Source organism: Anomalospiza imberbis, chromosome 6 (assembly GCF_031753505.1).
Source record: "Anomalospiza imberbis isolate Cuckoo-Finch-1a 21T00152 chromosome 6, ASM3175350v1, whole genome shotgun sequence".
In the NCBI taxonomy this organism is placed as follows: Eukaryota; Metazoa; Chordata; class Aves; order Passeriformes; family Viduidae; genus Anomalospiza; species Anomalospiza imberbis.
In genome coordinates this window covers 27,001,559-27,028,978 of record NC_089686.1, presented here as the reverse complement: position 1 = coordinate 27,028,978, position 27,420 = coordinate 27,001,559, and the positions used below count along the sequence as shown (strand labels likewise).

General features: G+C 39.9%; 2 protein-coding genes across 9 annotated transcripts in view; one reads left to right on the top strand and one right to left on the bottom strand.

The window, feature by feature from the left end:
- Positions 1–814: 814 nt before the first annotated feature.
- On the bottom strand, positions 815–8,361 carry DTD2 (D-aminoacyl-tRNA deacylase 2). 3 transcript variants are annotated; one of them, XM_068192972.1, is made up of 3 exons: positions 8,200–8,361; positions 3,102–3,171; positions 815–1,165 (listed from the first exon to the last, which is right to left on the bottom strand). In XM_068192972.1, exons 1-3 carry the CDS (start codon positions 8,311–8,313, stop codon positions 840–842), a joined length of 510 nt encoding a protein of 169 aa, XP_068049073.1. In that variant the 5' UTR covers positions 8,314–8,361; the 3' UTR covers positions 815–839. The 3 variants fall into 3 exon arrangements, with proteins under 3 accessions (XP_068049073.1, XP_068049074.1, XP_068049075.1); XM_068192973.1 differs by having other exon boundaries at positions 8,242–8,361; XM_068192974.1 differs by lacking the exon at positions 8,200–8,361 and adding an exon at positions 7,040–7,479.
- A 13,179-nt stretch (positions 8,362–21,540) lies between these two features.
- The window catches only part of NUBPL (NUBP iron-sulfur cluster assembly factor, mitochondrial), an 81,401-nt gene continuing 75,521 nt past the window's right edge, over positions 21,541–27,420 (top strand). For 2 of the 6 annotated variants that reach the window (XM_068192965.1, XM_068192964.1), the window contains exons 1-2: positions 21,543–21,705; positions 22,607–22,754. In XM_068192965.1, the coding sequence (XP_068049066.1) occupies positions 21,565–21,705; positions 22,607–22,754 (289 nt within the window). In that variant the 5' untranslated portion in view covers positions 21,543–21,564. Of the gene's footprint in view, positions 21,706–22,606; positions 22,755–27,420 lie in introns of those variants that run through there. The other 4 variants (XM_068192963.1, XM_068192967.1, XM_068192969.1 and 1 more) reach the window with 4 other exon arrangements.

Sequence of the window (27,420 nt, the reverse complement as noted above, 5' to 3'; positions counted from 1 at the left end):
GCAATAGTGGCAGAAGGAACAATGAGATGGCAGCCTACATTGTACCATCTTTATTTTTGTTTTAATTTGAATGTTTCTGTTCTTTTCCTGAGGCTCTGTTATGAAAGAATTGAGTAGACAGCAAGACCACAGTAACAAGGACATAGACCAAGCTATAGCAGGCAGCCTATCAAAACACATCAGAGATTTCAGAATGCAAACTTCAAGCAAGCAATTCAGTGATACTGCTGGTGTTTAGATGTGCCTTACTTATTCTTCACTGCAAAGCCCATGATTAGTCCTTTACTGCCTTAAGTCTCCCACCCGTACACACTCCGGCTGAGGGGGAAGGACTTTGTTATTTAGTACTTACTCTCTAAGAGGGTAAAATTCAGTGAATTTGTTTTCAATATATTAGTTAGTCAGAAAGCATTGTCATTTCATAGATAGACGACATAAAGGTAAAAATTGACGTAAGTACATCTAAAGTATTTTTTTTAATCTATAAACCACTTCTTCAAGCTATACATGTAATACTTCTTTCATTATTTTTTAGTAAAAAATGATTGCATTATCCCATTTTTGTTGATGAACATTTTGAATTATTGGATCAATATTAACAAATATTTTGACCACAGTTCAGATGTATATGAGCAAAAAACACATACTCATTATAGCAAGGCAGTCTCAGGCATCCTTCTATTCAAAACCAGTTGGGATTTGCAAAACCAGTACAGATGAGTGAAAGCCTTTTTTAAACTATCTCCCAAGGCAATCAAGTACTTTAACGCTTAGAAGAAAAAATAAAAACAAAAGAAACAAAATAGACTAGTACTGTATTTGGAATACAATTTATTTTTTCAAAATTCAATCAGGTGAGTGTAAGGTCCATTTGTATCCAGTTTTAACACCTGCCTGTTTCCGTATGTGCCATGCTTGACAAGAACACCAGCTTCCATGCATTTGGCATTGGCAGCCAGTTCTTTTTCACACAAAGTCACAAACTGAGAATAAAGTTCCAACCCTTTTTCTTTTTCAATGTTTGCATGGTACTGCATCTTTCTTCCCTTTTGTTTACCACCTAGGGTAGCTTGTGGTATGATGAGTACGTCGCCTGGCAAATCAAGAACAGAGACAAAGTCGCCGTTTTCATTTTCACTTAATTTAACATTCAACAGCGTATCAACTGCAAATAAAAATAAAATAAAAATTAGTATTACTGAAGTGAATTAAACAGGACATCATAAACAAGATCCAACAAATATTTTGACAAACAGCTGAGTAAAAGAAACTGTTTATTAATGAACTGAAACATGGACAATCAATAAATACTTAACCAGCTATTATATCTGAGTATTGTGAGGAATGTGAAGGATATTAGTATTATATGTCTAAAGTTCTATTAGTGGGGGAAGTGATTGGCTATCTAAAATCCTAAAGTTGATTCTAGTTGGACACCCCCAAAAGAACTCAGGATGCAATTAGCGAGTCTTCCTTAATTGCTTGATACTCAAATAGGTAGCTTTTGGACAACACTCCACATTGTAGGACATGCCATCCTCAGTGCACTTTGGAGAGTGCTCTGCCCTGACTCTCTTTTCATTCTGGTTGCAGCAGTTTGCAGCAGGAGCCAGCACAGATGTAACCTGAAGGCACAGCTCCACGGTTTGGTCTCAAGTAGAGCAAGCGTCCTTCAGTGCTCCACTGCGAGACATGCAGCTACCAGTTTGTCACTTGAGACAGGAGGGTGGCAGGAAGGTCAGATGCATTTTGGCTTATAAGCCAGAGCATATAAACTTGAAAATAAAATCAATGCATTTACTAATTTTAGATTTTTGATGTTTCTATAACAAATCAAATCATTACCCCAACTCTGTAAAAGCTGGGAGGATATTAGTCATGCCTCCAAACCCTAAACATAAATGCTTAATGTCGTTAAAAGCAAAAACAGCTGAGTTGTGATTCAGGAACCAAACCCACACACTTAAACATATTCAAAATATATTTAGGAAACAATATTCTCTAAGACAGGCACTCGAGGAAGATCCTAGATGAATCTCGTGATAGGAAGCAGAACTTTCTTTTTCCAGCCTGTTTTAGCTGCCCCACAGCTGAAAATGTAAATATTCTCAAGCAACATTCTCATGGAACTCTCACTAGCACTAAATAAATTTTTATATCATAAATATTTAGCATCACAAAAGGACTGTGCCCTCTAAGACCAAGAGAGAACCGCCCCCCCAGGAGTTGCTCTCAACACTTTTAATAGCACTTGCACTTGTGCACTGCTGGTCCCAGCCAGTAGCCTGAAATAACCTGAAATAGTGAAATATTGTTACACAATCTTTAGCCAAATCACTAGTATCAGCCAGCCACAGAAAAGGAGCACTTTTATCTGAAATATGCAGCATCACAGAATTTCCCAAGGGAACCAGTGCTACTGATGGAGGAAAGGAGGGAGAAGGAATTACATTAAAGGAACCCCCCCCCCAAAAAAAAACAGAACCAAAAAAAATCAAGTCAAAACAGCACTGGGTACTGAAATTGCTACTATTTGACCTTATCCACAGCATCTTCTCTGCTTCAATGGAAACGTTAAAGTGCATGTGGAGAAGAAGACAAGAACTGCAGACATTGCTGTTATTGCTTCTGAACCAGAAATCTGCACATGCTAAGAGTGTATGTAAGCACCACAGGAGTGAGATGGGAAAGACACTGTTTCATTATCCACACAACTCCCTCTACTGGCTATAATTTTAAATATCCCGCACATACAGTGAAATCAGTGGTAAAATACTTATCAAATCAAGGCATGAACTATTTGAAATTCAGTTCTGTCCTGGACTGAACTTATTGCCCGACACATGAAATGTGTTAAACAGCAGGTGCAGCATTTTCTTTGACAGAATGTTATCAGGGAATTTGTTGGTCATGAACAGGCAAACAAAGAGACATGGAAAACTGTCAAAAGAAACAAGACAGACCAAACTGTTCTTTCAGCCAGGTAACTGAGTTAGAATAATGCCATCTCAGGGCTTATCCAAATGGTTGCTACCTTCTCTGACTCAACTGCTTTTCTCCCTTTTCAAACTGTATGATAATGTATATAGATTATATCATACCAATTTTTGGGACAAGATCCTCATCAGCACCTTTGAAGAAGCATATGTAGATAACAAGCCCTCTCTGGATCTACAAAAGATTACAGAAAACTATGTCAATGTTTCTCATTATCTACGATGCATGCCTATCATTAAAACAGTATCAAAAACAACAAAACCACATAACAAAGAGTAGTTTTAGTTATTTAGTATAGCTTCAGACATTGAGTTTACACACCACACTGTGGAAGATAAGATATATACTGATTATCTGCAAAATGCTTCTACATACAATTAAGACTATTTATTAGCTCCATATGAAGCCGAATTTAGTTGGAATGTAGAGTGTACAGTATAAACATAGACAAGGTGACAAGATGAATTAGTATACTTAAATCCAGCATAAGAAATAATTTAAGCCTTTTTCCTATCAAACGTACAGCTAAAATAATTTTCAGTATAAACTGTATTATTTCCAATTATAAAACATGAAAAACATCACAGGACTTGTCAAAGAACTGAATTTTATTTTGATGTTGAAAGTAATCTAGTACAATATAATTCAGAAAAAAACACACAGTCTGTTAATTAAATATTTAAATATTATGACCAACAACTGTGAAGTTGTTCAGAATATTATAAAGTTGTTCAAAATAGTATATATACGCCTGGGTAAAATGTAACTGGCAAAATGGAACCTTTCAGCTGATTGGTATAAAGGATATGCCACATATTTAGCATCCAGAGTGACTACGTGTAAGCACTATGTATTTGAGGGAAGAATTAGGCCTCTACTGAGGAGAAAGCACAGGAAAACTCTTTTGTAGCTTTTCTGCTCACTTGGTTAGTCCATAAGGAATGCATGTGCAACAACCCATGCTTTATTAAGCCAAACTGATAGGCTCTGCAGGCAGCAGCACCTATGTCTCACACACAAGTATACCTGCATGGCTTAACTTCTCTGGGAAAAAACCCAAAGCATCCACAGACAGACAGTATATAAAGAAACCTCCCTGATGCTTTGTCAAGAATAAGTATCTTTTAAATTTTGTTGGAGGAAACATAAACATCAATTTGTGAAATACCACCAAAGAGATGTTAAATAGATTGGGACAGGAAGGAGTTATTAATACCAATGCTATCAGAACAAAATGATAGAAAATGTGAGTAGTTTACAAAACATATATTTTTTTTAAATTTTCCTCTATTTGTTTTTTCCCCAAATGATAAAGGTTTTTGGTGAAGACATTTTAGCTATACATATGAGATTTTGTCCTTTTGTTATTGCAGAGATTAAATAAAATGCTCAAGGCAATGACTGAGAAAAGCTATGCCTTCTCAACTATTTTTCTAGTGACTAACTTCTGAAAAAAGAGAATGTTCTTTGTAGCCAAAATGTCACATGCTGAAAACTTTAAAAAGCTTTAAATGTCTCCTTTCAAAACTCTTTTTTGTACAGTCTCACTGCAGTAACAATATTCTGCAAGCAGCTCATTTTAAAGACGCAAAAAAGTAAGTAAAGAGACCCCTGCAAGTCCTAAGGCCAGACAGATAGATTAATTAAAGCAAATAATGATTTCTCCAACCTCTGCCCTTATTTGATTTTTTTTTTTGAATAAACTATTTATCACAAGATGAGCCATATCTATTGAAGAAAATTAAAGGGACAGAAGGTTAAATGAGAAAACAATTAATTTAGAGACAAGTTGAAGCTGATAGAGGATGCTTCTTTTTATACTGCATTTTTATGGTCTTCTAGAACACTTTACAACCATGATAAAATTGAAAGTTATGCAACTATTTGTAAGCTGAAACTTATGGTTTCAACTATGACTGAAAACTATTCAACATGTACAGCCATGCTTCAACCCCTTGTTAAGTCTTACTTTATTCTTTAGTTTTCTTAATTGAATAGGAGATGTAAAATTGAATGCAATTACAAGACCCAACCTAATAATAACAACCTGTGTCAGTCTGACCTTACATCAGTGTTCCAGATGTCCTAAGACTTGTGCTCATTGTCAATGTAACAAGTAAACTTTCTGAACCAAAGCAAAACCATTGCCATTGCTGCAGGTCCTCTGTAACCTATCAAAGCCTAGTTGACTGCTCCTCAGACCTAATTTAATGCACAAAAATTCGAGCAAAATAACACAAATAAGAAGATCATAAACTCAACATGCTTGTGTGCATGCAAACAGCCACTGCAAGGACCCTACACAGTGACCAGATAGGAAAGCTGTGCTCTATGTGGATCTACTGTGAGCAGTAAAATGCCTGCATAAATAAACCAGCAAAGCAAGATACTGTGTAACACTGGCATTTATTATACAGTGTCTTAAGTAATCATCAGATCAGGCAACCTGCTGAACCAGATCATGAAGGGCTGAAGTACCCAGCCCCAATGCCGTTATAGACAGCCTTAGCAATGCTGCCTCCAAATGCTGCTTTTTAGCTCTTTTGCAGGAAAAAACAAATAACTGACTCCTTCCTCACCCTCCTTACTAAATACATTAACCTGTATTTTTCAGGATTTCATTAGCAAAACTGAAATATATTCTGCAAAATATTATCTCTACCTTTTACTACTTTTTCTTCCAAGAAAATGCAATGGATAATAAAAACAGAGATACTTTGTAATTCTTAGAAAGTCAGTTTGTGAAACTACCTTACATAAATTATTCTGTGACATTTCCATTTCAAGTTCAGATTTATTACCCTCTGGGAAGATTTCTTCATATTTCTTATATTCAGTGCAGCAGAGCGAGATGACATCACCTGCCACAGGTCACAGAATAAGTCTGTGCCTAGTATTTTGCACATCTTTTTGCCATAGCAACCAGAAAACAAGTCAAGGGAAATAAGATAAGGAAAAGACCGTTTTCCTTGCGTGAAATGTAGGCACTTATACTTTTTAGCTGCATATTCATTTTATGTTTCTTTTCTCCCACAGTTATGAAAGATATTAAACCTTACCTTATTTCACCCCTAGCTTTACAAAGAAGAATTCAATTTTTTATTCCTATTTTGCTGCATACCTAAAGCTTTTATGGAGGGTATATAACCAAAATGCTCCATAAACAAGACATCCTGTGCACAGTAACCCTCAACAGGCCAAAAAACTCAATCATGAAAGTACAATGAAGGTAGAGATTAATGTATAAAGTACATTCCTAACCTTTCTGAAGATAAAGAACATCTGCTCTGAAGTTCCTAAAGTACCTACAGGAGTCTCTTACAGCTCAGAAGCTATTCAAAGCCACCTACGTAATATGCCACTTATAGTATGCTAGAAATGTCTCAAGGTGAGGTCCCACTTTTAATTGCTCATAAAACATCAGGAACACACTGGTTGTTGTAAATAATAGTTGATGATGCCTGTACTTTTTAATTTTTGTGGTTTTGCACTGACATGCAAAAATAGGGAGTAAAATTACCCTACCAGAAAATGTTAGCAGTAAAATTTCCTTCCAACAACCTCTAAAGTAGTCATACTAGAGAAAAAATGAACTTCCAAATGGCTTTTTTTCTGCATGGTGACTAGTTCCTGTTAAAACAGACCCCTCTTAAAAAGCCCCACGTACCCATGACAAATATTAGTAAGGTTCATGTCTGAAAAATATCTGCTGGAGATGACCCAGATGTCTTTCAGATTCCTTTAGAGATATCTATTACTTTTCCTAGTGATTTTGCAAGTTAGAGAGATAAACTACATAACCTCCTTGCAGCAAAGTTATTAATATCTCTCAACCACAAGATATACCTTTTAAGATAGTTTAAAAGAAAGACAGCAAAATTACATTTCTGCTTTTCTTTATTAGGTCTACAATTACTTGTGTGATTAGTAAACTAGAAGTAGATTGTTTCCCCTATAGTTAATTTACACTGGGCTAAGTGAATTTTAATGTAATGAACCTTACACTGAGAGGCTAATAATGCAGTATCCACAGATGCACTACATCTGTGAAACACAGTATCTGTGAGATGACACATATTTCCTCCCAGTAAAACATTCTGGCTTCCCAAACCATACTGCAGGAACTAGTTCTGCTGGATCCACCTGCCCCTTCTGAACAAGGAGGTAAATGTTTTAAGGCTAACGTGAAAGGCAAAGCGTGAAGTCTCTTCAGATGTGCTGAATGAATGCATAAACCCTTTAACCATGCTAGAACCTTTACTTTTTAAAATTTATGCAAGTGACTGTATTGAGCCCCTTCGGTTATAATAGTCTTTAAAAAGGACAAAAGATAAAACCAAAAAAACCCATGGGCTAAATAGTTGACAATGGCAGAAATGAGTTATTCTAGTGTAGGTAACTTACAAGCAATGACAACTACAGCAAGTCAGTGCATTCTAAAGCGCAGCCTTCACGCTATGGTAAAGAGCCCTGGGCTGCATGCACAGCACATCGACCAAAGACTGCAGACCTACCTACCACCCCCAGCAGAAGACTGTGGGATTAAAAGGGGAAAATACAACGTTTTCCTTCCTGTGTGGTGGTCTACTTACTAAATTTATTTTTTAGTTAACGTCCCGGAAAAAAAATCCCCAAACAACATCAGAACTGCTGCTGCCATAGTGCCATTGCCCTATCTGGCCTTTCTTCTCCAAATTAACACTACCACACAACAAACAAAGCCGACAGCTGAGCCCAGCAGCCAAGGCTGTAGTGTTTCTGTGAAAGTGTATTCAAGAAAAGAAGGAACGACACAGTTGGAAGGGAAGTGTGTGCCCGTGGAGCAGTCATGCTCCTGAAGAGACTTCTGCCTGCGGAGGACTCTGTGGACCACAGGGAGAAAGAGCAGCAGAGAGAAACCGCTGTGCGCCCCCTGCTTGTCCCTTTGCCCAAGGGGCTGACCGCAACCTTTGCTGATAAGCAGGGGGGCGAGGAGAGTGCTCTGCAAGGGAAATGAGACGAGGCTGGAAAACTGCCCGAAGCGCAGCCCAGCCCGGGAAAGGAGCAGAGGGTGTTCCCCTCAAATGCCCAAACGCCCACCCTCTCCGCCGGCGCAGGCGCGGAGGGGACGGAGCGCTTTCCTGCTGGCCGCCCCGGTCGGCCCCGCTCCGCGGGGAGAAGGGGCGATACCGGCGGCGGGGGGCGGCCCACGGCCCACGTTACCTCCACCCACTGGGCCTCGGAGCCCGGCTCGGGCGGCCGCACCTGCAGGCGGGCGGAGACGCTCTGCTGCAGCAGGGCGCGGGCCCGGGCCCGTGCCGGCCGCGCCGCCGCCATGGCGAGCCCGCAGCGCTGAGGGCGGGGCCGTGTCACGCCTTTCCGGCCCCGGCCCCGGCCCCGGCCCCGGCCCCGGCCCCGGCCCCGGCCCCGGCCCCGGCCCCGGCCCCGGCCGGAGCCCGCAGGCGGCGGGGAGCGTGAGGCGGGACCTTGTGTGGATGGTTAAACGGGGGTTTCTGATCTGCCCTCTCTATGGAGGGGGCTGAATACAAGCTTTAGAACAGAATTAAACAAAGTATTTCTACAGCTTTACTTACCGATGCCCCAATAGCTGGCAGGAAGCGGGCTTTGGTTTCTTATTTGGATGAGAAATGAAAGATCTCCTTGTCTTCTGCTGGGGAAATGTTACATGCTTGTGATAAGAGCAGCATGCTGTATAGTTTATGCATGGAAAAGAAAATCTGAATATTGTTTGTTATTTCTTTTGTTCATTACTTGTTTGTGTTTCAGGTGGCTGAGATCAGTCTATCAAGTTGGCATATTTGTCTTCAATGATACTGCATTGGAACAGAAGGAACAGAAAACACAGTTAAAAGGGATCTGGATATCTAGTGATCCAAATTATCTGGCTAAAAGAAGTGCTTAGTTTTGAAATTAGCTCCCACTGCTAATGGGAAAGGTTGAAATATTGCATGTGGTTCTTTCATTACCTTCCAGGTTTTTTTGCTACCCTGATACTCCTTGATACCCTGATACTCCTTGAACAGCTCCAAAACTGGAAGAGTTGTGTCTTTCTCCCATACATGAATTCTGACAGAGACAAGTTTTGAACAATACTGCCTTCGTTCAAGTCAGGATAGAATTATGTGGAATTCAGTATCTCTCTCCAAATTCATTTTATGACTGGAGATTTCATTTTTCCAACTGTGTTTAAAAATATTGTATTTAAAAAAAAATATACAGCAGTGTGAGTAAGAAGCTGACTTTTAGTACTTGGAGTCAATTGTAGAGTAAGATTACCAAAGATCCCTATTGAACAGCAAAGGCCAATATGCACTTCTGAATAATCAGTGTTACACGTAGGGGTATATTCGACTTCTGTCTGTCATTTTAAAAGAAGATTCTTGATGTGTGTTCAATGAGGTTGTTCTTCCCAAAGCAAATGTTCCTGGAAGAATGGGAAATTGTGCTAGGTGGTTAGTGTATGAAGTAGCTCATTTTCTCTTAGCTGTACGATATGTTCTTATTCAAACTCAGCTAATTTTATTTCCAGTACCTTCTGTTCATTTACTTGAAAGCTGTATCCCCAGACTCATTAAGAAGAGTTTAATGAGGTAGAAAGCCATTTAAAATGAGAAGGTTTTCCATATATATTTGCGATGTAAATTGATTGTTAAGGAAAATGGATTTTTGTATAGTCTGAACAAATTATACTAAGCAGATTATAGAGGGCTATAAGGATATTGATTGTTATTTGGTGCTGTGCCATTATTTACACCAGGGTATTCATGTGCAAGTTACAATACAAATGCCTGTGAAACATTGCATAGAAAAAATGGGTATGACATAATTGATTATGTATGGATTCTTGGTGGAATTATGTCATTTTTTCCTTGGGAAGTCAAGTAATTCTGTTGCACCTTGAATTTCTTGAATCTTACTTGGCTTACTGTTAGATTAAGGGCCTCTCTTTTTAGGCCAAGGAATGATAGTAAATTTGTTGGATAAATTTTAGGCGTGGATTTGGATTTGACTGTGGGTTTTATATTAAAAAACCACCTCCTGACATCTAAAGAATATATCCATGCATAAAATATATTGGTATTTTTATCAGGTACTATATAAAGACGTTTTTCTGCATGTTTTGGGTTTGACACTTGTCCCAAAATATTTCCTGTATCCTCTCTGCTTGTTGTCACTGTATCTGAAAGTATGTATTTTGAGAATGGTACCCAGAAGACATTTCTGGTTATTTTCAGATCATATCTCTTTCAGAGGGGCAGAAGGCAGTCTAACAAATTGCAGCAGAGGTGTGTTTTTCCTTACCCTTTGTGGGAATGGTTAAGTGTCTAAGTTCAGGAAGTGTTTCGACAACACTCTCAGGCACATGGTGTGATTTTTGAGGTGTCCTGTGCAGGGCCAGGAGTTGGACTTGAAGGTCCTAATGGGTCCCTTCCAACTCCAGATATACTGTGATTCTAGGCATATTTGGAACAAATCCTTTTGTCAAGAGGTGGGTGGATGCTGGAAGGAAGCTCTGGCTGTGTGGGGACTTGGCTTTCTCCTTGTCTTTCAGTACCAAAATGATCTCAAGTGGCTGAATTCTTCCCTGGGGCTGTTTTTTTGGGGGTTTTTGTTGTTACTGTTAAGTTTGATGTTCCATACCATTTGGCAGTGGCAGGAATTGACTGGAGCTTTGAAGGGACAGGATGTATCTGGGCTGTTTTTCCTTTGTCTATGGTGTCTGAAACATGGTCATTGGTTTTGCATGCAGTTATTGTCACACTATGACATGAAATAACTCACGCATTTACACTAAGATCAAAAGAGTAAAAGGAAACAATTTCTGACCTCGCAATATATAGAATTCTAAAAGTGATAGTGGATTGGAGGACAAAATTGCTACTTCTCCAACCACACTGGTTAAACTATCAATTCTCTCCTCCCACAAAGAAGAATGTAAAACAATCATTATTCGCATGATTGGGCGTGAGAAACTAGTAGAATATGTAAACATCAGAAGGCATAGAAAACTTTTAAAAGAACTTTAAAACTTTTAAAAGAACAGGGCGACACAGTTATCACATCAACAGAGTTGCCCCTATCTATTTTGAAGAGAAACTATACAAAGCTGCAGCAGCACTTGGATAGCAAAGATACAAAGTAGGTTGCTGGCAAGGGTTATATCTTGGTAGAGCAACCTCCTTTGGGACAGATGGAGCTGAAAGGCTCCAGAGTGTCAAGGGAAGAATTAGATTTCAACATTTCATTTTCTCCACTGCCAAATTTGGAACTCTTCCCTTGCACAACACACCAAAAAATTTCAATCACTTAGAATCATTTAGTAAAGAATCCTGGGTGGCAGCCACTACTGGTGTGAAGGGTGAGACAGAATGTGCCAGCTGTTAAAGACTGCTGTTAAAAGACTCATCATCAGAGAATGGCCTGGAAAGTAGAATTTGCAATAATGAATTGCAAATTTTCATCACAAGGTAAAGATATTTCCATAAAATAATTTGTAAACTGGGAATAATGTTGAAACAACAGGTCAATCATCAAAGAAATAAAAAAGATATTGTATATCTTTGGTCCAAGTTATTTAAACTGCCACAAGACAGCTCAGAGTGTTAGTGTGATTTGTTTCTGAACTGATGTTTATGATCATACCTCTTTAACTGAGTCAAGTCCTTCACTTTCTATTGGAGGGTGACCTATTTTTCTTCTCTTTTTCTCCCAGTTTACTTATTTTGTTTCTCTTTTTGAGCTACTTGCCTTATCAAAAATAGCACAAATAGGTTCTCTGGCTCCTATATTTGGTGATTATTATTTGTAGCCTATTTCTCAGTCTAATTCAAGACCCAGTTAAGCCTACCGTAGCCTCAGAAATGTTAGCTGAAATGCTGATTAGCTGGAAGAGACAAGGTACTGCCCAACAGCAGTGTGGGTGCAGAGAGGATTAGCTGGTGGTGTCAGAATAAATTTACTGTCAAAGACATGTTATGATGACTGTATTTAGTACTGACTTATTCAAAGTACTGTCCAGAGGTCAGGAGTATGTCTGCCTCCCAGCCATCATTCTCCTTGCTCCAGGGATATTTAAATAAGAAAAGCAAAGAGGGCATGAAGAATTTCCCTAGTACAAGTCAGATGGCAGAAATGAGCAGTCCTGTTAAAGAACACAAGTATGGCACAATGCCTATGCAGAGCTACCAGAAACAGAAGAGATGGAGTGAAGACTATCATCCACTGTCGCTTCCAAACTGCCCCCCAGGTCTGTTTAGCTTTTGAAAGAACCATTGCAGACTTCTGGGGGAAGTTGATTGAGAGGAAAATGGTACTGTGTTTTTTTGTGCTTTGCACCATACCTCTGAGGAAGGTCATGGCTTCTTCAGCTCCAGTTCTGTAGCATCAGAGTTGGTCCACCTCTTTAGCTCTTCCAGCAAAGCCAACTTAGTGTCCACACAAATATCAGAATTGTTTGCAGTGAAGGCTGGTATTCCTCTTGTGGAAGTACAGTTCTGTGATTTGAGCAGTTGATTTTATCTGCTAGTTGTGTTTAAAGAAAGCAACAAAAATGTAATACATGATTAAAAATAGATTAGTGTTTTGTTTAGTCCTTCATACAATTACAAAACAGACACTGAAATGTGTTATAGCAATCAAAAGTTAATTAAACTTCTGAAAAAAATAAGAGATTCAATGTGAAAGCAGTGTCAGATACAATTACTGTTTTTATTGCGACAAGCAGAAATTTGCATCTATTAGGGGAAAAATGTAGCCAGATAAAAGACACACAATCTGTTTGCTTATTGCAATTGCCTAAAGGAGGTAGGAACAATGTTAGTCAGTTTCTTTCTCATCGGGCCAGTGACATTTAGCTACTTTATTTTTTCCTGTTGAGTGTCTCCTGAACCAAATCTTTGTCTGTATGATTTACAGGCATTAATATTAAAAAGACTTCTGTGACTCCAATGGAATCAACAGAGCAGTAGGGATGGCCGCCTGCAGTACGTCCCATGGGGTCTGACTGTAACATGGTGGACTGGTTAGAACCAGTATGTTTATTCTTTATTTTCACAGAACTGAGCTGATCCCATATGCCCATATGTTCCTTGTGCAGAGCCAATATTGAGTTTCAACACCACACTCTTAATTCTGGGATTCAGAGGAAGGCTGAACGGAGTCATGAAGCTGACTCCATGAGGAGTCCCTCAAAGGTCAGCAGTTTTCTGCTTTACCATTAGGAATGGTATTGCCAGATCCCGGTTGATCCCTGCAGGTGTATCCAAATGTACATGCTTCCCTGGTCTCCTGAGTTTGGGATCTGGGTTCTACACAGCAGGAGCACATGAAAACAACTTGGGTGTAGGACAGTACTGACTCAATGGTGAGGGAAGCAGCACCCAGCACTGAGCAAGAAAAGGGTAACCTTACGGTCAGAGGGCCTGGAGCAAACAGGGCGGGAGTAATAGAGCTCAGTGACAGTCAACAGCTGTTCAGGCTGTTTGCCATCCCTGAGCAAGCTTGGTAGGGCCACCCAGGCCAGCCTTGACCAGTCAAAGCCAGCTTCAGCTTCTTGTGCTTTGTATGGAGCTGCTGACCACACGAGTTCAGAGCCTGGCACTGCTCTGCATCACTGCTCTCTTTGCCTTATAAACACTTTTGCAATAGCAATTAGTACTACAGAATGTGGTTGTGTTACTTAATCCCTTTTTTTTCATCTTCAGTGAGAAATGTTGATGATAATATGAGGATGTTGCTATAGACAAAGATGTGTCAATGTCTTCTAGGATCTGAAACTTGAGCTTCCACATTTTCAATAGATGCCATGTGTAACATCAGAGTATTGACATAAAGCCTCACGTTATTAAAAATTGACATGAAATGAGATGTGGCTTTTTCTGTTCCTTTCACAAACACTATGAGAGTAATTTATTATTCTCTCTGTACCTGGAGGACTCCTTGCCTCCAGTTACTGTTAAGTATGCAGGCATAATAAGGCTGCATGTCATTTTTTTCATTTATATGGATGGCTTTCAAAGTAAAACTCACCACAGCTTCAGGCCAAAAACTCTCTCCTTGAGTCACAGCTCCTATAATTTTTTCCCCTCAGGCACACTGATCCACAGCTAGTCAGGGAAGCATGTACACAAATGATAGGTCATTAGGAAATTCTCTGAATGGCAAACCTCTGAAGTCAGCCCAAGTGCTATTTGCCATGCATCATGATAAAATTTGTGAGTTTGAGGAGGCACTAATTATATGCTTGGTCTGCCCTTTATGAGTTCTTGGAGCTGTTGTTTCCAGAACACAGCAACCTCTTTCGCAGCATACTTCAGCAAGATTGCCAGAGCACAGTGAGCCAAGCAGGGGTTGACAGATTTTGGCATTTTATTCCCTTCAATGAAAAAATATTGCATTGCAACACAAATTGATACCTCAGTTTGCCATAGTGCAAAATCATATACTGATACAGTGATGTTGATCTATAGGCTTTTCTTAAAATTATATTTTGGGAACTCATTTCCCTTAGAACAAATGGCAACTGTAAGACTTTCATTTACCATCAGCCTTTGGTTTTTGATGGTTTGTTTCAGTAATACAATAGTTTAAAAAAATCCTTTCATTATATATATATATATATATATATATATATACATATATATATATATATATTTTTCATTATTTTATATACCTTTCATTATTTTAACCCACATACATAAAATGTAATCTTGGGAGGAAAAAGCAAATGTTTAATACAGTGAGCTAAAAAATAAAAGATTGTAAATTCTAATGAATATTCATGGAGTCAAATAAGATAATAAACATGTCAAGAAATGATATGGCTTCCTGCTATACCTTCCAGAGTAGATTAACATGTTTCAAAGAGTAGTGTCAAAAATTGTTTTTTAATTTTCACACTTTCTCAAAGCAGCAATTTTTTAAATGCATGTTTCTGAATTCATTTAGGATGTTAGTACTAATGTATTACTAGATAGCTCAGAAGCATTGCAATGATAGGATTTTTCACATATTCTTTGATTGGTTTATTTTTTTTAAGCTGCCAAAGAGTCATGGTTTCTTTCTTTTACAAAAGATGCTAAATTGCTGATAGAGAGTGGAAGTGAAACACTTTATCTTCAATATTTGAAGTTATAAAAGAATAGAAAAATAGTATTTGGTATAACTTTTTCTTATAGAGCTTTTTATTTCACAGATAATTCTTGGAACTGCTGGAGGCTTCCATTTTTATGATTAACAGAATAAAACAATTACTCTGTAACTTGGGATATTTTAATATCAATTACAGATGTTTAATCATTCCTTGGCTACTCTGTTTCCCACAGGACAAAAAATAATCATGTCTTCATAGTAATAGTCCCAGTGAGGACCACATCCAGATTTAAAAAATACTTCATTTTGGTGCCCACAGATAAATTCCAGCACAAATATGACAAATTTTAGCTCCTGTTACAGAAAACACACATCTAAATAATGCACTCTGGAGGTTGGAGAATGATTCAGCTCAGTTTCAGGTGAACCTCTAGGCTACATCTGTACTAAGAATCAACAGAAGGAAATACTCTTGGCCATTGCAACTCATCTTTACTCCTGATGTAGGTTTGGCCAGGGCTTGCTCACTAAGAAAAATATTCTGTTCCTGGTTCAGCAGTTAAGAACCAGTTAAGAACCTCTGGCTCAGTGTAAAACCTTGAAGAGCTACTGACATTCACAGCTGAGGATGAACCAAAGGATTGTGTTCCAAGAATCAGTGCCCTGTCTTCACAGGATAGATTGCCCCACAGTTCTACAGGACAGTGCCTCATAGAGGGGGCACTGACAACGAGAAGTGTTCTTGGGTAACAGTTATTTTCAGCTGAGATTGGTCCTGGCACATGAACCTCTGGAGCAGGCTGCTATAATTGTGTTAAAGTTGTCATAATTGTGTAAGTGGTCCATACACACTCAAAGTTTATTGATGCCTTCTGAAATTGCACTGCTACTGCAGGGATTCATGAGATAAGTATTGAATGGCTATGGAGCAAAACTGAACTAGTTTAGAACATTAACCAGCCTTTAAAAATAATTACACAAAAACCAGTAAAAATTGATGTAATGTTTTAATCAGCATCATTGATCAGATAAGATTGATTTGCTACATAAAACTTGTTTAGGCTCAGGGTTCTGATGTTAACAAAAATGCTTCCTGTAAAACAAGCTTATTACTGAGAAAAACTAATGAAGAGCAGAATTAAAATAATTTCAGAAACTGAAACTGTGAATGTCATTGTGATTCAGATCTGTAGTGTCAAGTGGTTTACTGAAGCTTTTAGGAAAGTCACCATCTTTTTTTATTCTGAATTTGTACACTGTCTAAAGCAACAGGACTCTTTCTGCCCCGGAGACTCTTATAATAGCAAATTATCTCCATTACTAAAAAAAATATAGGAAAGAAGAAAGAAAGAAAATGCCAGTCTTCCTTCAATGATTGTAAAATATATGGCAAATGTTAGGAATAATTTCAAAATATTTGTTTTTGTCTTCAGGTGTGGAAATACTGTTAATTTGTGTTAATTCCATTCATGCAGGGAATCTCTATATATGTAAAGTACCTAAGAAAAATTATGTGGCTGTGTTACAGAAGGGCATATTCAACAAAATGAATCTTTTCATTTTCTGCACCACTTCCTAAAGGTAGGGAAAATTGCTGTAATATAAGCTGCATCTTCACTGTTATGTGACTGTTACTATAGAAAGCAATATTAACCTGAAGAACTTGATGACTGACTTCAGAAGAGTCTAGTAAAAATTTAAATAAGGTTTTCATCTCTTCTTGACTGTGATGGACTGCACTGTTTAAAATTATACAGGAAAGCAACATATAAACTAAATTGGTATCTGTTCTTGAAGACATTCTTCCTTCTTTAGTGAAACTGAATGAAAGCAAACAATTTCTTTTCAGCTTTAGATTTGGCAAAGCTTTTACATTGGATGAAGCTACTTATGTGGTCTTATATTTATTGGCAATACTATTACACATGATAAAGAAAAATTTTTAAATTGTTACTGTTTCTTGTGTGTTTTTTCTTTGTGCTTGTTAAAGGTGTTGCATTTTCAAGTACTGCCATACATGATAAACAGAAATTTATTCTTAAACTAGGTAATATTTTACATGAAAACTCATGTAAACCTGCCTTTTTTTTTTGAATGGATATTTGAAATCAGAATTTGTTAAAATCCCTTGATCCAAATTTACTATGCAACAAGTGGGCATAACTGCCTCCATGCAGTGACATCAGTGACATTGACCTTGGTGTCTAAGCCTAGCAGGAAAAAGACTTTAGAAGAAAAATTCCAATGAATGACAGAGAGGTAATATCACAACAGAGGATTCTCCTCAGAAACGCCTGCAGTTGTTTTCTCCTCTAATGCCTGAAATTCCCTATTTACACATTTTTGAGATGTGCCTTATTGATATATCTAGAGCCTGTCATCCCAGGTATGCCACCGTGCCCCTGTGCACAAGCTCTGCCAAGATGATGCTGGTCTCTGTAGGACCAGATCAGTGTTTCAGCATTAAGTAAAGCAACATGGAAGTTGCTTTAACTTCCATGAGGAGAACAGCAAAGATAAAACAAAGAACTCACACCAGTAGGCATTTTGGCTTGGATTATTCTGCAGCCTGATATAGTTTGTCAGCCCCACAGGAGAATGCTGTTTTGGCAAAAGCATGCTCTAGATGGTCTCAGAGCTGCCAAAGGGAGGAGGTGGCAGCTATCCTGAGCCACAGTAAGGTAATATTGGCTGAGCCAAGAGGTAATGCTAACAGCCCAAGGCTCATTAGCCAGGGCACAGCCCAGAACCAAGTAATTATCATCATGTGACAAAAAAACATAATAAGCATCATTTTTACCTTATTTATCTTAAAAGTACCAGGGCTGGCCAACCAGCCAGGGGGGGAAAAAACCCAGAATCTGGGACTCCTATACTCGCTCATCCTAGTATGCAGTGGTATACCTCTGTGGCCAAAGGTTGCAGGCCTGGTCATGAAGCTAAAATGACTCCTTGGTTCTGAAGAATCTTTCTTCTGCCATTCTTTAATGTAATTTCTAGTTCAAATTGTGTTTGAAATAAATGGCTTATATGAGAAAGAGTTTGCAGTTACTATATTATTAATGTGGTACCTTGCAGACACCCAGAAATGAGAATGGCTACTTTTTTTTTAAAGTCACATCCTACTGCACACAAACCAACCTAATTATCTACCAAGTAATTATTCAAATGTTATTTTATTTTAAAATTTTGGAGTTATTTTGACAAGAAATCTTTCCTAGCTATACCTTGTGGGAGGATGGATTGTAGGAGAATAGAGATAGTACTGAAGGCAATCTTACCCCGAGGAGTTGCAGCTGTGCTAATTATCAAAGAGTAGGAACAGCCTTGCCATTAACAGGTCACATCTGTGTCCAGTAAGGATGGGTGTTATAAAAGAGTGGGTTAGCTAGTTGAGAGGAGAGTTGGAGTCAGGTGGTCGTGCTAGGGACAGGAAGGGTCAGGTGGTCATGATAGGGTTGGGTAGGAGCCAGCTGGCCGGGCGTGCGAAGAAAGAAAAGAAGGAGTCAGTGTTGTGAGGAGCTGCTTGTGGGAGCTCACAGGGTGAAGATATGAAAGTCTTACAGTAAGGTAAGAAATGGTGACAGTCAGTTCCCATCCACCGTTGATTGGTGCCAAGCACTAACACCAACAATTAGTGGCCCACATGGGGGTGGATCCTGACGTACCTGATTACCATTAATTTATCTTGGCTAGAGAAAGAATATATTTAAACACAAGACAATCCAATTTCACACAAAAATTGGTTCTATTTTTATCATGTTATTGTTCAGGTTGAATAGCAATTTAGAGCCTATGAAACATTTTCCTACATTTACTTAGAGAAAACACTATCAATTTGCATAAAAATAAAATATTGTCTTTCATTTTGTTACACTTCTTAAAAGTCTGAAGTGGAATTTTCTGCAAGATGCTATGATTACCTGTAGTTTTCATCAAGACTCAAATCTGGATGTAAAAATCTTGTTAATTTTTGGTTGTGTTGCATTTTCCTAGACTCATATTTTACCACTATGTGTTGAGCAATAATATACCAGTCAAACAACATAGAACAATATTTTCAACTGTTAACATTTAAATAGGAAGCCAAGAGCAATTGTGAGAAGTGTACAATCCATAAAATTGTCTTCACAATAAGTAGAGATAGAAACACTGTCCTATCCCCTACTCTATTCCACTAGAGTCAAGGCATTTTGAAAATGCCTGCTGTATTGCTGAGCAAATTGATTCCCTTTCTAATGGCCAAATACAACATTTCACACTTGTATTCAATACAACCTACGGCCGTGTTAGCTACCCTGGTAACAGGGTAGTTAACAAACTAGTGCTAGAATAAATTATTAAAAGTAAAAATATTGAGGATTGTTAGCTAAATTTTAGTTTGTGCTAGAGCAGCTTTACAGAACCTCACAAAAAAAATTTGTGTATTATTGTTGTTGTTGTTGGACTGCTCTCAAAATAAAGAAGTATATCATACATTTTTGCCATGCTCTTTTCTCTGTAAAGGGCTTAAAGTGACGCATACCTCATGTGTGCGCCTAGCTGGGATCCTGCAGTACCAACGCCATTGATGCCACATGCATGGTATCTTGCACTTTAACACTGCCTCCAACTGCTCCAGGTAGGAAAAACAATTATGCAAATTTCTCACAATGCAAAAGGTAACATGATTTCCAGAAGCAGTGAAAAAAAGCCCTGGAGTCTATATCACAGTTTCAAAGTGCTAATTTTTGGTATTCTTTTTCAGTTTGGTTTGACAGTAGTGTAAATTATTGGGAAATGATTTGACCTCTTCATGTGTCTGTGGACATGCAAAATACAGCTGTCTGTAGATATGCAAAATATGCTCATGGGGGTACATCAGAAATGTAGGTTGAATGAGAATCACTTCAAGGATAGGAAAAAAAAATATTTTCAGCTTTGTAATTTGTGTTGTAGCTGAGCACTGGAACATGCATTTGGAAATGGTGGGGTTTAACAAAATGCTTGGTTAGAACTTTTAATAATATAATTTAAAAAGCAACATTTAAAATGGTGAAAGTTTTCCTCACTATGAAAGAGAGGAAATGTTTACTATAATAACACTTCAAATTGATGTAAAATCCTTTGATTCATTACATATTATAACCAATACCAACAAAAGACACTGTCTACACTATATTTTATATTTGCAGACTAATGGCCTGAAATTGCTAAGATCTGAATTATTTCTAGAATATCACTTAGCTGAATAAGGACTGTTCATGGAATTTTATGAGCAAATCATGTCAAACCAATCTAATTTCCTTCCACAAGGTGGTTATAAGGCTTGTAGGTGGGAGGGAAGCGGGAAATGATGTGTCCTAAAGCTTTAAGCAAATCTCACATGACATAAGGAACAGAAATGGGTTTTTGATGAACTTTTACTGAGCGAGGGTACACTGGATGGAACATCAAAACTATCATCAGAACAACGATCAGTGCCAAGCAATAGGACAAGAGGCAATGGGCAGAAATTGATGCACAGGAAGCTCCCCCTGAATTTGAGGAAGAACAACTTTATTGTGCAGGTGACCTAGCCCTGGAAGATTGCTAAGAGAGGCTGTGGAGTCTCCCTCACAGGAAATATTTAAGAACCATCTGGATGGAATCTTGTGCCATGTCCTCTAGAATGGCACAAGATTGTGCCATTGTGCTCCTTGTTTGAGCAAGGTGGTCAGACAAAATGATCCACGGTGGTGGCCTTCCAACTTGACTAATTCTGTGATTCTTATAACCCAAACAACCAAAAAATCAAAATCAGCAAAAAAAAAAAAAAAAAAAAAAACCCACAAAACCACCCCCCAAAAAACAACAAAAAAAAAAAAAAAAAAAAAAAAAAAAACAAAAAAAACCCAAAAAAACCCAAAAAACGCCAAAAAACCAAAAAAACCCACCAAACAGGTGGCATTTGTCTCGGCTATAGTCTTTGTTCTTTTCCGTAATGATCCAAAGGAGGAAATGGGATATATTTATTGTATTTGTGGAGGACACAAACCAAGACGGGACCGAGCTCTTGCCCTACCATTTTGCGGGCTGAGATGACAATTCAGAAGGCACCGACGAGCCGAAGGAGCACTGCAGACAGCGCCAGAACGAGCCTCTGCGAGGACAACTGCAGCTTAATGAGGAATTCGCCCGAAGCAGTTTGCAATGCACGCGGTCACTCGCTGGTGATCCCTTGGCCCCGTTTTCCATTAGAGACAGCGGCAGGCACCTGCTTTCCGCGCTGCTGCTTCCCAGTGCCGCTGCTCGGCGGCAGGCCGCGCGGCTCTTCCCGCAGCTGCGGAGCCGCGGCACGTCCCGGCACCGCGCCCTCAGCTCCGGCAAGCCGCACGCTGCCCCCGGGGCTGCGGGCCCACCCAGCGCCAGCGCCAGCCCCGCCGCGGGCGGAGCGCGGCGCGGCGCGGGGGGCGGGCCGAGGCGCGGCCGCACGGCGCCATCTCAGCGCGCCCGGGCATGGGAGGTGTTGCTTGGCGCTGGGCGCTGCGCGCCGCCCGCCTCCTGCCCGGCGCCGGCGGCGGGAGGGCTCCGGCGGCGCTGGGGGGCGGCCCGGGCTGCGCGCCTGCCGCTTGCGCCACTTCGTCCGCCGGCTCCGCGGTGAGTGAAGCGGGAGCTGCGCCGTGCGTGGCAGCTGCCGGGGCGGGAGCGGAGCGGGACGGGGAGGGCCGGGCCGGGCTGTCCCTGTGCTTGCGGGGGTGCCGGAGGGGCGGCAGGCGGGACGGTCTGTCCGCGGGTGCCCCGACCGGCCGTGTCCTGCGGCAGTCGGTTCAGCAGCAGCGTCCCTGCGGGATGCGGTCGCGGCCGGTCTGGGGCAGCGCCGGGCCGGGAGAGGAAGATGGACGAGCTCTGCCCGCTTTTTACCCGGACTGGCGTGAACTCCGTGGGAGCAGTGCGCGGCGCCAAGCGCCCGTGGCAGTAGCACTGTGCCAGCCGGGAGCAGGTGGGGCTCTGCCTGCGGCGATGCTCGGCTCTCCTGCGGCAGGAGCCCCGCGCGTGGCTCTCCTGCGGCAGGAGCAGCGGAGCGGGGCGCGCTCCAGCGCCCGCACGTGTGCGGTGCCTGTGGCACGGCTCAGGACAGGGACGGCTCTCGGGCACCGCCTGCCCTCAGCACCTCGCGTTCCTGCTCCTTCGCTGCTGCTGCATTTGTTGTGCCTTAAACAGCTATACCGAAAGGACCGCCAAGTCTAGTCTGTTTCATTAAAGCTTCCGACTTGTAAGCAGTGTTTTGGTTTATTTCAGCGCTTTTTTTTCTTTGGGTGCTAAGATCAATCATATTGAAGTGTTTGTAAAAAACACACGTGGCTGGTGTTAGTTTAAGTTGGCCGAGTCCTTGCCTGCCTGTGAAGCAGCTTCCCTTTGGGAGAGCCTCTGTGCAGAATGTTTTTTAGACAAGAGGTGAAAATTTCTGAGTGTGCATGTAGGTTCCGTCCTGTCAGCTCTCTCTGCGAGAGTGGCGGCTTGGTGCACATGCATTCACTTGCTTTTTGGTTTTTGTTAGTCCTCAAGCTCTGGGGATGAGGCTCTGAGGGACAAACGTGCTCGGATCCTGTCAAGAGGGCTGCCGAAGCAGAAGCCCATAGAAGGAGTTAAGCAGGTGGTGGTTGTGGCTTCTGGAAAAGGGGGAGTTGGAAAATCAACAACAGCAGGTAAGATATTTTTTAAATCGTTTTCTTTGCACATTTTCTAGTATTTTGTATGGAATATTTAGGTGCTTGTGTCATTACCTTTTGATTGGGTTCTATAACACTTCACCTCTGACAAGTCCTGTTGCAGCCATTGAGAATCTACTTGGATACAGAAATCTTGGCTTTAACTTAGGTGTGAATTTGGGTTTGAAATCCTATGTTTGTAATAGTGCAGTGCTGTCCTGAGACATTGGGGCATCTTAAGAGGTGATGTAGGCTGAGGTGAATGGGATTGTATGCTAGTGCAGTGACACTGTTCCTCCTTCCCTGGCTGCTTAGGTGTGCCTATACAGTGCTTTTCTCTGTAGAGGACACTGATATTTAGAAAGTTTCCAGATCAGGACTCTGTATAATTTTCTCAACTACTTATATAGGTGTTTTATGAAGAAAAAGTGGAACGGTACTTACGAACCACACAAATTGATCAGATCCTTCAGAAGCACCTTGAACTCTTCTCTCAACTCCACCATTAGGTTTTGAATTAATTTTTCCTCTAATTTTTTTCTCTACCACCTGATCCTGGGTGGTTAAATGAGATAGTACATGGGTTACCAGTACTGCAGAAATTGACTTGAACTTAAACAGATGACTGAATGGAAAAATAGTTGTTGTGCCAACAAATGTGGTGGCCTTCTTACAGAGAGAAGAGTGACTGGTGTCATCAGCCTGGACTTCTGCAGAACATTTGGCACTGTCCTGCATGACATTCTTGTCTCTAAACTGGAGAGACTGGGAGTTTATGGATGGACCACTTGATGGATCAGGAATTGGGTGGATGGCTGCATTGCATCCAGGTCTGGGTCCCCCAGCATAACAAGGACCTGTGAGAGTGTGTCCAGCAAGTACCACAAAGAGAACCAGAGGGCTAGAGCACCTCTGCTGTGAAGACAGGCTGAGAGAGTTGGGGTTGTTTAGCCTGGAGAAGAGAAGGCTTCGAGGAAACTCTTGAGAGAACCTTCCAGTAATTAAAGGGGAGTTACAGAAAGGAAGGAGTGTGGCTTTTTATGTGGGTAGATAGGACAAGGGTGAATAGTTCTAAACCAGAAGTGGAGAGATGTAGATGAGCTGCTAGGAAGAAATTCTGTACTGTGATGGTGGTGAGGCACTGGAACAGATTGCCCAGACAAGGGGTGGTTGAACCATCCCTGGAAGTATTCAGGGCCAGGTTAGGTGGGATTTTGCACAACCTCGTCTAGTGGAAGGTGTCCCTGTCCATGGCAGGGGTTTGGAGCTGGGTCATCCTTAGCATCCCTTCCAACTGAAACCATCCTAGCATACTATGACACTGAAAGTAAACTTCTTGGAACATATTTCTGTAAAGTGTTAGAAATGTTTAAAGATCTCTTTCTTAGCATCTAGGCTGTAGAAAAGTCATCCTTTAGTTGAAGCATGTCTGCTGTTCATCTCCATGTGTTGTGAATAACATGTGGGTGAGTGGATGTAGCTCTTAATGTATTATTTTGGGGGTTGTATTTCAGCCATGCTTGAACAGGCTAAGTATCTGATAATTTCTAGAATAGAGTAATATGATGTCTGTACTAAAATTAACTGTTCTTAAAAAAAAGTCTTTTTTTTTCTTTTTCTCTATTATCTATCCTATACATAGGATACACATACCTGTACAAAGACATGCAAAACAGTTAAAACTTGTGTTTCTTAACCATCAGAAGACATATCTTTGATACATAGACTGGTTGTTGTAGGTTACTAAAAATACCAAATACCTGTTCATCAATTGACAGTTTACAAAATGAACATATTTTGAAATGTAAATTCAGATTTTTCTGCTCATGTCTGCAAACAAATATCTGAATTTAAGTTCTTGTAACTGGCAGCTGTGTGCAATTTCTACATAAAATATAACACATGTATGAATAATACTTAGAGTTGTGAGTTCATTCCTTTGTATTTAAAAATATAAAATCAGGGTTCAGCAAGCATTAAAAAAGATATTGGAAATGTAAATGAAGCATTTACATGTATCTGTAATGGACAGCCTTTTTAAATGAATATTTTAATTTGTAATATTGAGAAGAAATCTATATTCTTGTGTATTACAATGAGGATAAATTTCATGGTTCAGATGAACAATTGAATTTAAGATAAGATGTATAAACAAATTTATTGCATGGCATCATTACTGAATTATGTATTTAAAATGATGTTCCTAAAGCACCACAGGAAATATCCTCAGTCTTGTGTGTATGTCAGAAGGCCTGTCAGGGCTGCTTTTTTTTGTTTTGGTTGTGGTTTTTTTTTTTTTTTTTTTTTGTGTTTTCTGCAGTGTAGTTGTGTTTCAGTTGCTCTGGATCTCCATTTCAGGAAAAGAGCACCTGTATTCTGGTCAGGTTTGTCAGGGTCATTCCCTAACCTGTTGAATAACTCATTCTGTTTATTACATATGGCTTTCATGTTGTAGTCTCTGTTGCTTCCAGTGCTTTTTGGTCTTCTGAAATCAGTGTAGTCACTGATTAGAAGAAATTATGTTACCGGAACAATATTTTTCAATGCATGTTTAAATACTTTGATTGTTTTTTGTTGTTTCTATTTGTCTGTGTTTGTTTGCTATTTTCTCTATCCCTTTCCTGTCAAGTTTCTGTCCTTTAATGACATTCTTCTATATTTACTGCATCTGACCAAAATCTGGGTTTTTTTGCTTTTTTATTTGTTTGTTTTTTAGTTCTTGCTCATCTGTTCCCTTTTTGCACTACTCTAAAGATGACAGTACTGAAGAAAATTGGTCCTGGCATAAAAAAAAGTCAAAGAACGGTCTTGAAAGAGGGGAAATTTCTAATTTAGTGCAAGTCTTAATATTTTCAGTTGTGGAAGTAGAACAGTATTAAAGGCTGGTGTTCTTGCTCACATTCTGCTAATCCTGATATTTGAGGGAAATGCAAAAACTGAGTACATGGACCTTCAGACTTTTTAAATGTAGATTAAGAGGCTGAGTGTTTTCATTATTGTTCAGGGAAGCTGATACATTTGACCATGTGTTGACTACATCTCAGTCATATTAACTGCATTTTAACTTTCTTTTCCCTCTTGCGTACTTTTTATTCTGGATGTAGGATGTACTATTATTGAAACTTTTTGATTTTGGGGCTCCTTTATGTGTTAAAGTATTCTCATAAACTCTGTTTCTAAATGGCACTTACTTTCGGTACCTAAATATCAATGTATCTTTCCAAAGTTCATCTGAATTATCTATAGGTACTTCATTGATGATGTGTATTAATCATATCAGATACAGACGCACTACTAGATCTGCGCTTGTCTGCTTCTGGACCAAGAAATTTTATTTGTATTGTTAGCTGAGTGTTTGAAGAGTTCCAACTGTGCTATTCCTAGGGCCACTTCAGATTTGGAAATCAGAAAGTTGGATGTTACAAACTAACCTTCCCAGACTTGTACTAATTTCAAGAGGACAGAGTCCTCCAAGAGTCACAGAATCACAGAATATGCTGAGTTGGAAGGGACCCACAAGGATCATCAAGTCCCAACTCCTGGCCCTGCACAGGAACATCCCCAAGTGTCACGCCCTGTGCCTGAGAGTGTTGTCCAAATGCTTCTTGAACTCTGTCAGGATGGTGCTGTGACCACTTGCCTGGGGATCCTGCTCCAGTGCCCAACCACCCTCTGAGTGAAGAACCTTTTCCTAGTATCCAGCCTTTTTCCTGACTAGACTTCATGCCACTGAAGCTGTGTCAGGGGAGGTTTAGTTTATATGAGACTAGCTAGAGATTTAGGTTGGATTAGATGAACTCTGATCTCCCTGTGCGTCATTCCTTATACTGATTGGCAGGTTTAGTGTGGATGGAGATATCTTAGTGGCTTTTCTTGGAGCCTGCTGTGAAGTTGTATAGAATTTCTGGCATGTATTGCCTTGATGTCCTGCACTGCTGGTTATGGGAACTTGATTAGGGCCAGTATGAATGTTCAGGCTCAGGTTAGGTCCTATTCTGCATGTTAATGCCCTCTTGCAACTGACAGTAATACAAAAATAGGGGAATGCAAGATTCAGCTGGAATTCAAAATGAAGTGTTCAGCTAAATATCCATCTCAAAATCTTAGGTTTACGTGCTCTGTTGTTCCTGCAGTCTCCCTTCTTTCCCTTCAATAGTCAAGTATCCTTTATTGAAGAAGCATTATAGATCATACTTTAATTTTCACACATGAAAGCTGTTTAAGAAGATAGATGTGTATTGTGATTTTAAGAAAGTCTTTGTCTCCCCTCTTCAGGTTTCAGAGGGTGAATTTTCCTCTGATTTGGGGAACGGTTAATTGACCATCTGTTTAAATACCAAATTGAAGAACAAAATCTATGTTCTTAGCTTAGGAGGAAAGAGGCTGTGTGCCTCTTTGAGAAACAGTACAGTTGTCCATTTTAACCCTTGACTATTTTTTTGAAGGAACTTAGCTTTCTTGGTGTTAAGTATTTCAAGACAGGAATCTGGCTCCCCAGCTTCTTCTCAGAACCTTTGTACTCTTCCAGCACAACAAGGCTGATTGCAGCTTACCTTTCTTGAAAGAGTGACATACAGCAACATGTAAGGAAAACAGAGGATGTTACCCAAGAAAGGGTTGTGTGTGTTGGATTTTTTGCCGTGTTTTTTTTTTTCTTCTAAAA